Below are 13169 nucleotides of genomic sequence, written 5' to 3' on the forward strand. Positions count from 1 at the left end.
AAAGGCACCTGGCTGCCACAGAGTGACTGAGACTTCCCCTCTCCCCACTTCCCAAGCACGGCAAGCGGAAGCTGGGCCAGCTGGGCTCCTCTGGACCATATCTGCCTCCTCCTTTTTACACCTTGTGAGAGGAGCCCAAGCCTCACTGGGGCACGGTGTGGGGAACGATCGGTGGTAAGATGTGTGCAGCGTGGGTGACCATGCATGAGAGCAGCTTTGGTTTTCTTACATCGAGTTTTCTGAGGAGCAGAAACACATGCCTAAGCAACAAGTTACTGAACAGCGCACCAGAAACACACAAACAGTAACGAGAAAAGATGGTTTTATACCAACAACATCTGCTGTTACCTGACTACTACAGCCTTTATTACCCAGAGATACCCATACAAGTTGTTTAATATTCACATCCAACAACAGCTCCACTCATTGGCGTACTGGGTACCAGGGATTCCAGTTTTTTGTCCAGAGCAAACGATTAGAGGAACACTGATTGATGTAGAGCAAACCCAACTGACCCATGAACACCGACAAATTATATTAGTGTGCGTAGCGCAGAGTGTCCTGATGATTTAAGAGACACGCATAAGTTTCTGGTCCAAAACCAAACAAGCTGCAAAACTCCATCATACTAATCCTATTAAATAACATTGACCTGCCTATCGGTTGTCTTAGCCCCCTAACCTGATTATCCTGGGTGCTGTTTCAAGATTCCCCAAATAAGGGATTGTCCTGTGGAGTATTTGACAAGGTTTAAGAACCACCACAAATTAATATAATTAGCAACAGAAAGGAGTTCAAGTATCTGGGGAGATAACTTCTTAAAGTCACACCTGCCCTTTTACAGCCGCACAGCAAATGACTACTTACACGGTGCCTAAAGATCAATATACAAAGGAAAAATACTGCAAAGGAAATGTATCACAAGGATTAACAAAACAGTGGTTGGCTGTTCTTGCGCCTCCACAAAAATTCATCAACTTCTGTTAGCTTTGTTTTATATGAATTGATTAGATCGCGTACATGATACTGAAATACAGAAAAGCACTCGTGGAACTGTAAAATAGTTTACAAGCAGAATAAATATAGGTACGGAATACAGCATTATGCACGATTTCGCAAGCCTGCAGATTACTCAGCTGTACCTACGATGTCCTATTTAGAACGAGCCCCCCCGATGGGTGGTGGAAGCTGTATCCATTCCTTAGCTCCCAACCGCCCGGTGGAGCAGCAGCTCTCCCGCCCCGGTCCCCACGGCCCCTTACCTGCGCTCGCTCACAACGAACGTACGCGCGAGGAGTTGTGGAGGTGTTTCTGCATGGGGAGGGACTCTGATCCACGGGATCACGTCCACTGTCACGTCCCAGAAGCGTGGTGGCACTTCCCGGAGGTGCAGGACGCTCCACGGCACGGAGGGGAGAAGACCCATGGCAAGGCCGCACGCCAGAGCGGGCGTTGGTGCGGGGTGGCCTGTGGCTCCACCCCAGCTCGCTCCCTCTGCTCACGGTAACTCACGGCGGTGCGGCAGCAGCACACACCTCTAGTACGCCGTTGGGCAGACCCAGCCCTCACGGGCTTACTAGCACAGCTTTGCATTCCCAAAGCTTGCTCTGTCCAATGGAGTAATTTTGATTAATTTAAAAAAAAAAAAAAAAATATTATAAAAGCCTCTCCACGTTCTCCTTTGGAAAGACATAAATGAGAACAATCTGGAAGTTCATGCTGTATTTAGTAGCTCTGAAAATAATAAAAGCAATGGAAAAATGTAATCTATGCTAGCATGAATTACAACTTTTTGGGCAAAGTACTCTTTTGTACTCATGGGGAGGCAAAGTAAGTTACTGATACAAAAGTATGTCCCAAAATTATATCTATTAAGGCATCCAAAATGCAGTTATCACAGCTTGAACTATAATGCCTCTTCCCTCCCTCCCTCAAAAAGTATTACTTTTTTGGGGAATGCTTAGTTACCTTTTAAAAATGCTTTATAAATACAATGTTTTACATAAAGAATGCCATTTTAGGTAAATGGAAGGATTTTAATTTCTAAATTAAAGTGAAATCCACTTTTTTACCTTAAAACTGTTCGCTGTATGAAAATCGATTTGTGAATAATTTCAGTATATCCAAAATAACCATTTTCTTAAAAGAGTCTTTTGCAGAGAAACCATCTCACGGTTGTGGCAGGAACCTGTTTTCCAACAGGTTTGCATGACTGTAGTATTCAAACGTACAAATTTGCATTCTCTGCTGTTGTCACTGGACAATGGATACTGAAAAGTTTCACCATTATGGAAAGAAGTCCTGAAACACTTCTTGCTATACTAAAAAAAAAAAAAGCTAAAAACCTGCTTCTTGCTATACTAAATGGTGTATTACTATAATAGTAACTTGTGGTGATAGGTAATGACAAAAAATACCTTTATATTAAGCAAGCCACGGACAAAGGGAGGGGGAAGTCTCACAGGCTTGTGTTTCAAGCAAGACATGAAGTTATCCTCTTAAAAAGACAACTCCACCGAAAATCCTTAAAACATATAAAAAATGAAAAGCCCTCTATGCTTCTCATTCAGCAAATTGCTCACTGATAAGATACTCAAACAGCTGCAAATGAAAACCACAAAAGCAATTTCCAGCTAGGAAAGGACCCATCGGAGCTCCGGCTGATGCTAGCAGGTCCTGCCGGGCAATGCCTGCACTACGATGGAGGCCAGATTCCAGCTGGGAAGCCTGTCCGTATCTGCCCCACACGGACCATGTGGGAACTTCCAGCACTGCCAGTTCGAGATTGCCACTGAAGATTTCGCGTGACCAATCCACCTACACATTTCAATCCGTGTGTGGACACTCAGACCTCGGGATAAGCAAACGCTACACGCACTGCAATGCAGTTAATCCAGACTTGCAGAATTTTCTGTTCAATTTTGGCAGAGCTGTTACTAAAAAGGCAAACTGAAGAGTTCAGAAAAAAGATCAAATCATGTGAAGCTTGACGAGAGAACCAAAGCTACTAAGCTAGGTATGTGTAGTTTGCCCTAGAGAAAGGAAGCTGGAGAAATGCAAGTGTCAATGAAGAGCACAGACACAGAAAAAGCCCAGAACGGCATTTACAGATTCACACACAGAGACACGATCCACGGGTTATAAGCACCGTATAAAAAGGGAGCTGAAGGAGAACAGCAGGGAGCTTTCGAGGAGGAGGTTACTACTGATCTGCTGAACAATCTTTCACGTGGCATTAAGAATGACGAAGAGTTGGGCTGAATTAGGGCTCCCTGCGAGAAGCAGAACCACGGGGGAGGCGGGCGGTGGCGACGGGGGCACTTCTCCCACCTGCACGCCAGCTGCCCGGGAAGGCTCACACCCTGCTCTCTACCGGCTCCTCTTTGGATGCACACGTGGAAGTAAACTTTCAAAAAACAGCAGGTCTATACAATTGTGCAAATTATATGAAGATAAACCTAGGTTAAGAGATTAGGAAAATTTCCTTTCCTCTGCCTCCCTGAATGACTGCTGCTGTACAAGAAGGGCACTGCTCTTGATTCACAAATTTGCCACTTTACAGCTTTTTAACTGCATGTTATCTAACGATCAAATGACTAACTTGCAGGAAAGAAAAGTTACTCCCAAACCAAACAGATGGGAAAGGCCACTTGATGACAAGTCCATACAATTTTTCACTTCTGGAAAAACTAGCAAAGCTAGAGCAAGAGATTCACCTTCTGTATTGGTTACAGTTAGCTAAGGAACAGAGACCAACGCTGAGAGTTAGCCAAGGAACTTACCACTAAGGAGTCAGTTTTCCCTAGACTCAGAACAGGGACTAGGCTGGTAACTGGTAATGTTTTATTAGTAGCTACCTTTATCTCCTATTTCAGCAGTTACGAACAGCTAAGGATTCAAACTATTTAAAAAATGTAACCATTACAGAATTTTCCTTTAACTAGTTTCTCTATCACATCTTAAAAGTGAACTAACAGAAGGGCTTAAGTCAAAGGGAGATGAGGTGTATGATTTTAATAAACATTTTTCTTATTAAAATCTTGATATAGTTTAAATATACCATACAGAGGAAAAAAGCTATTTATAAAGCTACATACACATTTCAAGTCAATGACAGCATAAATCATTCTAGATTCCCTCTCCACTTATCAGAATGCCTTGTGTGTGTATATATGGTGAGCTACTGTGAGTTATCTGCATAATTTTTGTCTAGCTATACATTACAGGACTTAAAAAATGTTTAAGCTATATACAGAAATATATATACATATAACATATATTTATATGTTATACATACACATACACTTATATACATATACACACAATACATATATATATATATACACACAGTACTTTACATTTATATATGGCCTTTCATCCAAGGGCCTTGGATACTTTTTAAATACATCAAGTCTCACAAAGCTTTGTGAGGGAGGGAGCTTTATTTTACAGACTGTAGACTGATGCCTATTCTAAACAGTTTCTTTTGTTGCTTTCTACTGACTTTACACATTTCAGTTAGAGGCGTTTTTGGTAATGGAAATAATTACATCAGTTAGAAATCCAGGCATAAGGTATATGTTGCTTTGTACCCTTGTAACTATCCTCCTTAGCACATGAGAACAGCCATACCAGTATAAATTTTCTCTATACTAATACACCTATATCTAGTCTTGTGTAGCTGTACTGCTTTTTATTTTTGATATTAGCATAGTAATATCTGATAGAGTTTGGAACTTAAGATACTGGAGGTCACAATAGGAAATGCAGAATGGACTTCAATCCTCATACACTGAAACTATCCTTTTCTAGGACGACTGGTTTAGAAAGTATTAGTACATGCAGAAATAATTCTACATCTGTTTGCTTGATTTACCTGCAGTTTAACCACACAAGCCTGAATCAGTCAGCCTTCTTTGGAAAACAGGATTTTCAGCATCAGTTTGGCAACTGGTGATCAGAATTTCTGATCTCAACTGGCCTATATACCTCTAGCAGCTAAATAAGTGATGAAAACACAGGCTTTTTTGAACACCACAGCTGTAGGTAACTTCTGGTCATCCTCAACTAGCTGACAGAATGGAAAACCCCGTGGAGCTCTGGCAAAGGTGAATTCCATTCGGATTTTGACAGAACGTTAGTTTAGCTCTTCCCGACAAAAGGAAGAAAAAAAAAAAAATCACTACCATGGACTCATGGGATTGGAGAAGCAAGAAAGAGGGAGAACCACAACAAAAGCTCTTTAACCTTCAATACTTCAGTCTGCTAAGCCTTCAGAAATTTGTTTTGACACAGAAAAAGTATCTCCTTCCTTTATTAATCACTTCCTAACTCTCAAAAATCCCTCAAGCATTAGGGAAAACAAGTCCTAGGTTATGGTCAAAGACTGCCCTCCCCAAAAGCGACCAACCACTTCAAAGTGAACATACAGTAGAACCCACTACAATGCAGTTTGAGAATTTTATTCTAACCTAATTACCCTGAGATTTTTCAGAACAAGCCACTTTCCCTTCAAACCAATTCTGTGAAAAGAAGGGGTTGCCTGGCCTGTTTCATTCAGGATTCTCTGCTAACTGTAAAATGTGGGCTGAACGTCTTCTGCAGGTCAATTTTTCAGTTACAAAATTCAGATTTTTCATGAACAACTATGTTTAGTGTATGCTGTTAGCTAAAGTATAAATGGCTAAATAAATAAAAACTATTGTTTCTTCAGTATGACTTCATATTTTGTCTGTAATTTCTTTATTAAAAAACTGTAACAAGATACTTAAAAAAAGGCTAGATACAAAAGAAGTTAAGCTGCTCACGAACATTAAAGTTTTCCAAAATGTATCTTCAATAATCATGATCTTATAAACATTTTACAGTTACCAGAAAGTGCCCAGGCTGAGTTTACATAGTTAGATAACGTAGTACAAGTGTCAGGTTAGAACTGGTAGTGGAACAATCTCCTGACTGTCTGTTCACTGAAACAGGGATACAAAAAAATGTTGATTGTGAACTATGAAATACTGTGCATTGGCCTCATCATATGTACAAAAAAAACCCAAACCAAAAAACCAAAAAACAAACCAAAAAACCACTAAAAGTACAGATTACATGCAAAATATTAGTGATGGTATCTGATGCACCGGAGTTCAATGCAATCAGAACAAAAATTGCAATGAAAGTGGTTTCATAAGTGAATGATCCCAACTCCAGGATCTGAGCTGTCAGGAACTTTTTACAAGTTCAATATACATGATACACAACTGCAGCCAACCACAAATTAAACACCATAAAAAAAAGTTAAAATAAAACACAGAACATACTTAATTTTTTATTTCGAAATTCCCTACTCCCTCTATACAAGAACCTTTGCTGAAACACTTTCCACAAAGGCAGCAGTGAATTTTCAGAACATTTTACATATTTTCCCTCAGCAAAAAGATAAATCACAGTGTAAATTATATTGTTCTGCTGTCATCTTTGGCTGGGGTTAGGCAAAGGAGTTATTGACTAGCAAACTGTTGCAATCAGATATTGCCAGTGCTCCTTAGGCCTTTACGTTACAAATTTAGTACAGGAATGTTTGCATTTAAATGTTTAAAGTACCACCAGGGGTATGACAGCATTAACTTTCATAAACTTTTATAGACAAATGGAAAAATCTACAAAACTTAGCTAGTAATATTACACAGCAATACACACTTTTTATACTCTACACAAAACCAAAATTCTTGGTCTTAATGGCGAGTAACAATTTCTGTTTCAAAATCTGCTTAGAGGAATAGAGTGGGACATAAAGGCGAGAAATGCAAGTGTTTGCTGTAGGAAGATGTTGGTCATCTGGTGGTCTTATTGTGATTGATGGCATAGGCTGGAATCCCTCCTCACTGGCAGGCAATGATGGACTTGAGGTCCAAAAGTAAACCTGAAAAAAGAAGACAGCATTTAAAATTTGGCTGTACAAGGCTAAAATTTACATTGCCCACAGGCTGTGTAGGGATAGGTTAAAGAAGTAGAGCACAGTCACAAGTCTGATCATACTATGTTCCGTTCAATAGCCAACTAAACTCAGTGGTCGTGCTACATGCTTCTGTAGTAGCTTCCTTCACTTCCTTTCCTCAGCTGCTCATTATATTACATACTTCTGTCAAAACGGATTAAAGCAGCACTCAAAACGATCCTGTATCAGCAAATCCTCAGGAAAAAAAAAGTCCCCAAATCCATCTGGGAAGATGGTGACTGCCATCAATACAAAATGCATCAAAAATCTCTCACACACTAGTCCGTGACTACAGAACACAGTACTAGTATGGACAAAAGGCAGCAACAGAGAATATTTGGTTTCTTTTCTCAAGCGTGAAATACTGACTTGCAGAGCAGAGTCACTACCAAAGTGTAACCACAGATACTCCTTAACAAATATGCTCTAGATTTTCCGCTTTTCAGATTAGTCCTTGTGCCCTTTTAGCAAACTGTAAAGGAAAGACAGTACCTGAAGTAGTGGAAAGCTAAAAGTAAATAGTTTTAAGAAGCTTACAATGAACACAATTTACAGCCAAGTTTTCCGAAATTAACCCCCCTGAACAGTATCTTGTTCTTTCATGCTTCTCATCAGCTATTTCTAAAGGGCTCTGAGAAGGAGACAGTATCATTACTGACAACTTACACAGAGGACACAGGTGTTGCTCTCAGGATACAGAGAATTCAGGAAAGTAGATGATCCAGGAAGAGAACTCAACCTCAAAACCCTACTAGCCCCCAATACAGTTGACTAAAGGCAGTTACTCAGCTTAAGAACCACTGTGCAGAGACTAACTGTGCTTCCATAACAGACCTGTGAATATCGACAAGGACATAGCACACTTAAACTTTCAGTTCCAAGAAGGTCTAGGATTCATACCTGATGTTTCCAGAACTGAAAGTCTAATCAAAGCCTACTTACACCCCTGCTCTGCTACCTTAACTCCTCATATACAAATTCTCCGCAGGCAGACACTGTTAAAAGCTGTAATGACGCCGAAGTTATTCCGGTTCTTCTGCATGTTTCCACTGGGAACAGACAACTTACTAGATCTTGTCTTTCTGTCATACTCATCTTCTCAACTATGGACCAAAACCAGCGCTTGAACTGCAAAAGCTTCTCAGCGTTTTCTCCTTTGTGAAATAAAAGAGATAAATAATTCAGCTGGTACACCGGACAATCAATACCAAGAGATCTGTTTTACAGGTACTGCAAGTGGGACCTCAGCTACAATCACATTCATAAAGCCCTGATATTGGAGACACTAGTAATTTCAAAACTAATACGCACACTTCTGAATGTAAAGGCTAACTCTGACATACCTCAGTACAATTCCCTCCCCCTCCCCTCCCAAAATGCCTAACAACAGTTAAATATAGTTTAAAAACTATGTAACAAATATTAGACTGCATCCACCACATTTATAGTTCTAAAGTTAGGTCACAACTTTCAGAAGGGAAGATATGCTACCTAATGCAATCCTTGAATTTAACATCAAGTGACAGCAAAATTGGAAAATGTGCTTTTCCCCCCTGTTAACTGAAGGTAAATATTTTCAAAGGTATGTAAAAACCACAGTAATAATTTCCTTAGGATTTTCAGTGGCTTATTAACTGGTGTCAAATTTGAAGAGGTAATTTAAGTTTAATGCTGGTTACTCTACTCCACACAGAACAGACAGCATTAAGTTATCCCTGTGCCTCTGTTTCTGAATGAGGAAGTTATTTCATACCTGACTCATCGTTGAAAGAGGTAAAGCTGATTAGCATTTGCACATTTACTTCACCACAGCCGTTTACCAAAAGTCTGAAATCTTCTGCTGTCAAATCTTCTAATGAATTCTTTGGAAGTACATCCAGGAGACCCTTCCTCATCGCCTTAAGTGAAAATCACAAGATTCACATTATAGCCATATCACTTTCAGATTGACTTTAAATGCATTACTGAAAAGTTCTGTGTGAAATCCCCTATTAACTCAAAATTCATTATTCTCCTAGCTGTTCTTTTTTTTTCAAAGCTTTACCATCTGACACGCAAATTTTTTGAAACAAAGAACTGCACCGATCTGCTAAACCCTACCTATAAGTGCAAAAGCAAGCAGTAATGTTTTGAACTAATATTTTTCACCAGGTGCAGAAGCAAATGCACTCTCTAATGCTAAAAAGTTCAGATATTTTGCTGAGCTATGCTGAATCTGATGAGAATTACAAAAAATGCATCTTGCATGTTACTTTTACTTCACTTCCTCAGACACTCACATACCAACACTGCTTTAAAAATGTCATACGCACACACGTATATATTTTATATAAATAAGTAATATCCTGATAAGATTGGAAATTCCATTTTCAAAATGAAAGAATATGAATAAATTTGTGTTAGTAAATTCCAAAATGAATACAAGTGTTATGGCTTTCAACTCTTAAAATAAACAAGAGCCAAATTACTAATATAGGCAGACATGGAGATCAAGTAGCTTAATGATGAGGGGATCGAGAGCAGCCCTGGGGAGAAGGACTTGGGGGTGCTGGTGGGTGAAAGACTGAAGATGAGCCAGCAAGGTGCGCTCACAGCCCAGAAAGCCAAAGGCATCCTGGGCTGCATCAAGAGAAGCGTGGCCAGCAGGTCGAGGGAGGGGATTCTGCCCCTCTACTCTGCTCTGGTGAGACCCCCCCTGCAGTGCTGTGTCCAGCTCTGGGACCCCCAGAACAAGAAAGACATGGACCAGCTCAAGCGGGTCCAGAGGAGGGTCACTAAGAAGATCAGGGGCTGGAGCACCTTCCCTATTAGGATGGGCTGAGAGAGTTGGGGATGTTCAGCCTGGAGAGGAGAAGGCTCCGGGGAGACCTTATAGCGGCCTTCCAGTGCTTAAACGGGGCCTGCAGGAAAGGTGGGGAGGGACTCTTGATCAGTGGGTGTGGTGATAGGATGAGGGGTAACAGTTTCAAACTGAAAGAGGGGAGATTTAGATTAGATACCAGGAAGAAATTCTTTCCTGTGAGGGTGGTGAGACACTGGAGCAGGTTGCCCAGAGAAGCTGTGGCTGCCCCCTCCCTGGCAGTGTTCAAGGCCAGGTTGGATGGGGCTTTGAGCAATCTGGTCTGGTGGAAGGTGTCCCTGCCCATGGCAGCGGGGTTGGAACTAGATGGTCTTTAAGGACCTTTCCAACCCAAACCATTCTGTGATGCTATGAACTCCAGAACATGTTCTTTCCATGAGAATTTTGGACCTAAACTGCAGAGAGGTAATGTAGCAGTCTGCTAGTATATCTCCAAAGTGCAGCAGGAAACAACAGTCAGCAGAAATGACCAAGTTTAGATGTAGTATTGGGTGACATAGAGAAGTGGTTCTACATACTGAACCTTCATTAACTGTTTACAAAAATATAATATTCCATAACTTTTAAAATGAAAGGGCTTCAAAAACCAAATTATTTTTAATAGTTTTATAGTCAATTGCTAGGTTTCTTGCCAGGCTAGTAAAATAAGAAGAAAATTGTATGTTTCATAACTGATTTTTCCTTTTAAAACAAGGACAAAAGTCAGAAGTTCAAGGTGATTTACGTAAATATTTTGAAATTTCTTTTTAATCTTTGTTTAAACAGCTAAACAAATAAAAGGTAACAGATTATTAGAACCAAGTAGCTGCCAAATACAAAGCAAAAATTCCAAGACGAGACAGGCTATTTGAGCTCAAGAAATGAACATATACGCTTAACCAATGAGATCAAGTTTAAAAGAAATTATCTTTCATACTATAAAGAGAAACCGGTCAAAGTACTCAGTCTTCACAGTACTGCATAAACAGCTATACAATTACGAAAAAAATTAGACAATTAAATATTTTTAATCAAGCTTTCAAGACTTCAAAAAAAACCTGATTAGCAATACTATAATGAGGAAGAGAATTAACTGACTGAAATCCTCCAGACTTTTTTTTTTTTTTTTGGTTAAAAACACTCCACTGAAGACTTACATGTAGAGGCTGTTCTGCTACTACCAACATTCGGTGTTCTGCATATTTCCGGACATACTCATATACATTCTGAGGAGTGACTGGTATATTTACACCATTGGAAATGAGTTCAACCTATGGGAAAGTAACAAGGACCATTTAAAAAGAAAAAGAAAAAAGGAAATGAGATTATTACAACAGCCACAGTATGCTGCACAGTGATTTACTGCTTAATATCCCTCTAAAAACAAGCAAAATTTACTACTACAGGTTAGCTTTAAAGATTCCCTAGGATCGACTGTTCTATCCAGGCTTTATGGTAGGCTGTACATCACCTTCAAGGAAAAAAAGGCCACACTTCAATGCCTAAGGAAAATACTGTATATGATTCTAGGAAGAGTAAAACATTATCTCTGCCATCTTAGAAAAGCATGGATTATGTGTACACTACAACATGCATAAGCTGTCAAATTCTGAAACTACAGAGACACAAGTTGAGCTGTGCTTACCTGCCCTCCACCCTCCTCCTTACATAGGTCTATTGCAAAGGCCAAGTCCATTGCTGCAAACACTGCATCAGCATCTGTGCTCTGGGAAGCGAGGATAAGTTGCCGAAGGCTTTCATACATAACCGGATCGAAAAAAGCAAAGTCATGCCAGTTCACCTATTAAAAAAACCACAGATGTTTGGAACTAGATGTTTGAAACATACCAGTTGTTTAAGAATATATTCACAATTATGTGATCTGTGCCTAAGCTATGCACTAGCATACAGCAGTGCATAACCCACATAACGAAGCATACAAACACTTGAAATAAGGGCAGTCAAGCTCCCATTTTCAGCCTGCTTTTGAAGGTACATTAGAATACTCAACTGAAAAGCATTAGCAGAAGAACATAAAGATAGACCTGTAAAGCCTTTCCTGCTATTAAATGCATAGAGGTTATAAGAAAATTTACAGGGCTTTTAACAGAACTATTCTCCATATCACCCAGATCAACAGAGATTTGATGGAGGTTGACTGAAGCTGGAAGCAATTTGCATCAGTGCTCCAAAATGCTGAAAGTTCCCCTCCACTTAAACACCTACATACTGCTGCTACATACACACATTTAAGTCACTGATGGCCCAGTAGCTGCATACCAGTTTCCAACAATTCAAACCAATGTGTACTTCTTGCTGTTTTCTGTAGTTCCTTGTCTCTTTGTTCTTTATGAGCCTGGAGTGAAAAGTCATCTACTAACTAAACCAAACTAAACCTAACTAAAATATTCTTCTATATATCCAACATTTAACTGGAAGGAATACATACTGAAGAAGAAAAACCTGAAGAAAAAAACTAGAAGGGAATCTCTCCTGAAAGACATCACGGGGTATTTGGAGGCATATCATTCTGCCCTTAACCCTTTTTCATTAAAGATCGTATGTGTGTTTGATAACTGATTATGTGATTAACACTGTTTTTAAGGAAAGACCAGCAGTAACAAAACTCGGTTTAAGTTTGTTGCATCAGACAGAACTTACAATGCTATTGACTAATGCACGAAATGTACAGTACATAACTAGTGTTTACTGGGGTGGGGAAGCACTTCTGCCAAGAGTTTAGGTAATTATTGCTCTGAATTAAAATTATTCCTACCCTGAGAAAATTTTAATTACAATGCAATTCAACAAGTTCTCTCAAATATTGAGGAAAACCCTTTTCAGTAAGCAGAGATGCTACTGCCCAATACTGTCCAGCACAATCTCTTTGGGTCTTCAGTCTCATGAAGAGAAAAAGGGGAGACAGTAAGCTGCTTCTGAAGAGAGTCAAACTATTACAAGTCATTCCATCTTGGTCAAACACCTGACTTCTAGTACATTTACTGAGTTCAAAATCTAGGACATGAAAAAATTAACACTCCTTATAGCTCCAATATCAACTCTGCTAGTCATTACACACAGGTTAGGGAAATAAAAGCTGTTTTTAAAGGTGAGATTTTATTAAGTAAGGAAATACAATTTTTTATGTTCAACTTACCTTTCTGCCAAGAAGAACTTTGATTACATGTCTATTTAACGTGATGGGACATAGTTCATTCTGCAACAGGCACAGTCCTAGGATTCTGAAAATAAATGTTTGTGTTTTGTTCTGGTATGACAGAAATTACATTGGAGATCTTTCAGCAGATTCACATTAAAAAAGTGAAAATATGCTAAGACTCA

The 13169-nt window shown here is 39.6% G+C and overlaps 1 protein-coding gene across 3 annotated transcripts in view; it reads right to left on the reverse strand.

The window, feature by feature from the left end:
* Nucleotides 1-3999: 3999 nt before the first annotated feature.
* The window catches only part of UBR5 (ubiquitin protein ligase E3 component n-recognin 5), a 90247-nt gene continuing 81077 nt past the window's right edge, over nucleotides 4000-13169 (reverse strand). For all 3 annotated transcript variants that reach the window (XM_086465603.1, XM_086465602.1, XM_086465601.1), the window contains 6 exons: nucleotides 12985-13069; nucleotides 11473-11628; nucleotides 10985-11098; nucleotides 8742-8886; nucleotides 8057-8142; nucleotides 4000-6913 (listed from right to left, as the gene is read on the reverse strand). In XM_086465603.1, coding sequence (XP_086321729.1) covers nucleotides 6701-6913; nucleotides 8057-8142; nucleotides 8742-8886; nucleotides 10985-11098; nucleotides 11473-11628; nucleotides 12985-13069 — 799 coding nt within the window. In that variant the 3' untranslated portion in view covers nucleotides 4000-6700. The remainder of the gene's footprint in view (nucleotides 6914-8056; nucleotides 8143-8741; nucleotides 8887-10984; nucleotides 11099-11472; nucleotides 11629-12984; nucleotides 13070-13169) is intronic.

Source organism: Leptosomus discolor, chromosome 5, assembly GCF_034619465.1.
Source record: "Leptosomus discolor isolate bLepDis1 chromosome 5, bLepDis1.hap2, whole genome shotgun sequence".
NCBI classification, from domain to species: domain Eukaryota; kingdom Metazoa; phylum Chordata; class Aves; order Leptosomiformes; family Leptosomidae; genus Leptosomus; species Leptosomus discolor.